The sequence below is a fragment of the Leptodactylus fuscus genome, chromosome 5 (genome assembly GCF_031893055.1).
Source record: "Leptodactylus fuscus isolate aLepFus1 chromosome 5, aLepFus1.hap2, whole genome shotgun sequence".
NCBI lineage: Eukaryota > Metazoa > Chordata > Amphibia > Anura > Leptodactylidae > Leptodactylus > Leptodactylus fuscus.
The window spans coordinates 44,980,548-44,983,006 of record NC_134269.1 but is presented as its reverse complement, the minus strand read 5'-3'; the positions used below and the strand labels follow the sequence as shown (position 1 = coordinate 44,983,006).

General features: G+C 50.8%; 1 protein-coding gene across 1 annotated transcript; it reads left to right on the top strand.

Moving 5' to 3' along the window:
* Positions 1-207: 207 nt before the first annotated feature.
* LOC142202939 (uncharacterized) lies at positions 208-2,459 on the top strand. The gene is made up of 3 exons (XM_075273329.1): positions 208-484; positions 794-934; positions 1,495-2,459. The coding sequence occupies exons 1-3, from the start codon at positions 208-210 to the stop codon at positions 2,457-2,459; spliced, it is 1,383 nt and encodes a 460-aa protein (XP_075129430.1).

The following is a 2,459-nucleotide window of genomic DNA, read 5'->3' as shown; positions in this document are numbered from 1 at the left end:
CCAGTACGTCTGGAAAGGATGCTGCCGCTGCTAAATAGATACTCCAATAGGGCGGCAGCACGTTTGTTGGAGGAAGGGTTCAGGTGGGGTTTTAGGATTCCTAGTTCAAATGTTGGGGGCGGGGTTATTGGAAAAAATTTGCGTTCGGCACGGGAACATCCTGAGGTGGTATCGGAGAAATTGGGTAAGGAGGTGGCTTTGGGGAGAATGGCGGGTCCTTTTGCGGAGCCACCTTTACCGGAGCTGAAAGTGTCTCCGCTGGGGGTGGTTCCAAAAAAGGAGCCTAACAAATTTCGGATGATACATCACCTTTCCTTTCCGGAAGGTTCGTCGGTAAACGACGGCATCGATCCGGAATTGTGTTCGGTGGTGTACACCTCTTTTGATGCGGCGATTGCATGGGTGCGAAAATATGGAAAGGGGGCGTTGTTGGCCAAGACGGACGTGGAGGCGGCGTTTCGTTTGCTGCCAGTGCACCCGGATAGTTTGGCCTTATTGGGGTGTTTTTGGGAGGGTTGTTATTATGTGGATCGCTGTCTGCCTATGGGGTGTTCCTTGTCTTGTTATTATTTTGAATGTTTCAGTTCATTTATCGAATGGGTGGTTCGGGATAGGTCGGGTTGTCCATCTATTATACATTATTTGGATGACTTTCTTTGTATAGGCCCGGGTGGTTCTTCTATGTGTTCCCTGTTATTGCATACTATGGAACGGGTGGCGGAGGAGTTTGGGGTGCCACTTGCGGCTGACAAAACGGAGGGTCCTGTGACTGAGATTTGTTTTTTGGGACTAGTTATCGATACGGTGGCCATGGAGTGCCGTTTGCCTGAGGATAAGCTTCTTGACCTCAGGGCCACGGTTAATAGGGCTTGTCACCTAAAAAAGCTGCAGCTCCGAGAGCTGCAGTCGGTTTTAGGAATGCTGAACTTCGCCTGTCGGATCATGCCGATGGGGAGGGTATTTGCGTGTCGGCTGGCGGCAGCTACGGCCGGGGTATCAGTCTCGACGCATTACATTCGTTTGGGGAGGGAGTTGAGGGCGGACTTGGAAGTTTGGGATTCTTTTCTTGCGAACTATAATGGGAGGTCTTTATGGATGGAGGAGCTTGTAGAGGCGTATGATTGCGAATTGTACACAGATGCGTCGGGGAGCGTTGGTTTCGGGGCTTATTGTCAAGGGAGTTGGTGCGTTGGTTCATGGCTGTCGGATTGGGTGGAAGGGGGATTGGTTCGCAATTTGGCCTTATTGGAAATCTTTCCTATTCTAGTGTCTGTGGTGGTTTGGGGGGATTTGTTTAGAAATCGGCGCATTCGTTTCAATTTCGATAATCTGGGGGTGGTGACTGCAATAAATAAGTTGTCGGCGTCTTCCCCCCCGGCGGTTAAGGTTTTGCAGCGGCTGGTTCTGGAATGTCTGTGCTTAAATGCATGCGTGGTGGCTAGGCATCTGCCAGGTGTGCAGAATGACATTGCAGATTCCCTTTCTCGCCTACAGTGGGATCGTTTTCGACAATTGGCGCCAGAAGCGGACGAGATCGGGACGAGCTGGCCGGTCGAATTGTTGCGGCTGCCGGTCGGGCATTAAATGGTTTGGTTAGGTCTTCTTTAGTCGAGAGTACTTGGGTTGCTTACGAGGCAGCTTGGCGGGCTTGGGAGGATTGGTTGGGGTTTTTGGGGGAAGATTGGGAAGATTTGGAGGGGGCTTTATTGTTGTGGATTGGGCATTGCCGGGAATCAGGTTGGTTGGTGTCGCGTATGAACAGGCTTATGGCAGGGTTAGCGTTTGGTTTTAAGCGACGGGGGATGGGGGATCTTACGAAGGGGTTTTTGGTGCGTCAGGCTCTTACGGGCTGGCGCAGAGGTGGGAGCTCATTGGATACTCGCCGGCCGGTTTCTTTTCAATTGTTGTGTGATATTGGGGGGGTTTTACAGGGGATTTGTACAACTGAGGCGGAGGTGTCTTTGTTTAAGGCAGCGTTTTCCTTGGCTTTCTTCGGGGCGTTGCGGATTGGCGAACTAGTTAGTAGTTCCAAGGTACGTCCTAGGGGATTGGGTTTTGAAGACATAGATATTTATGAGGATAGGGTCGAGTTTAGAATTCGGCGTTCTAAGACTGATAGGTTTGGGAGGGGGTCTGTGGTGCGTTTGTTTGCTATTTCAGGTTGTTTAATGTGTCCGGTAGCAAGCGTTTCAGGTTATGTGGAAGGTAGGGGAAGGGTTCCGGGCCCATTGCTAATCCATGCGGATGGGTCATATTTATCTCGATTTCAATTTGTCAGTGTGTTCCGCCTTTGCCTTCAATCGTTAGGTTTGACAGGTTCGGATTATAGTGGTCATTCTTTTCGAATTGGGGCCGCTACAGAGGCGGCTCGCAGGGGCTTGGGGGAGGATATTGTGCGTAGAATAGGGAGGTGGGAATCGAGGCGTTTTCAGCTATATGTGCGTCCCCATTTAGTTTGA

Bases quoted from the DNA above. Each gene is read 5' to 3' on its own strand.
- LOC142202939 (XM_075273329.1), top strand. From the start codon at position 208: ATGGCGGGTCCTTTTGCGGAGCCACCTTTACCGGAGCTGAAAGTGTCT. The intron at 485-793 runs GTTTGGCCTTAT...TTTTGGGACTAG, and splicing joins GCTGCCAGTGCACCCGGATA to TTATCGATACGGTGGCCATG. The intron at 935-1,494 runs GTCGGATCATGC...TCTCGCCTACAG, and splicing joins AGGAATGCTGAACTTCGCCT to TGGGATCGTTTTCGACAATT.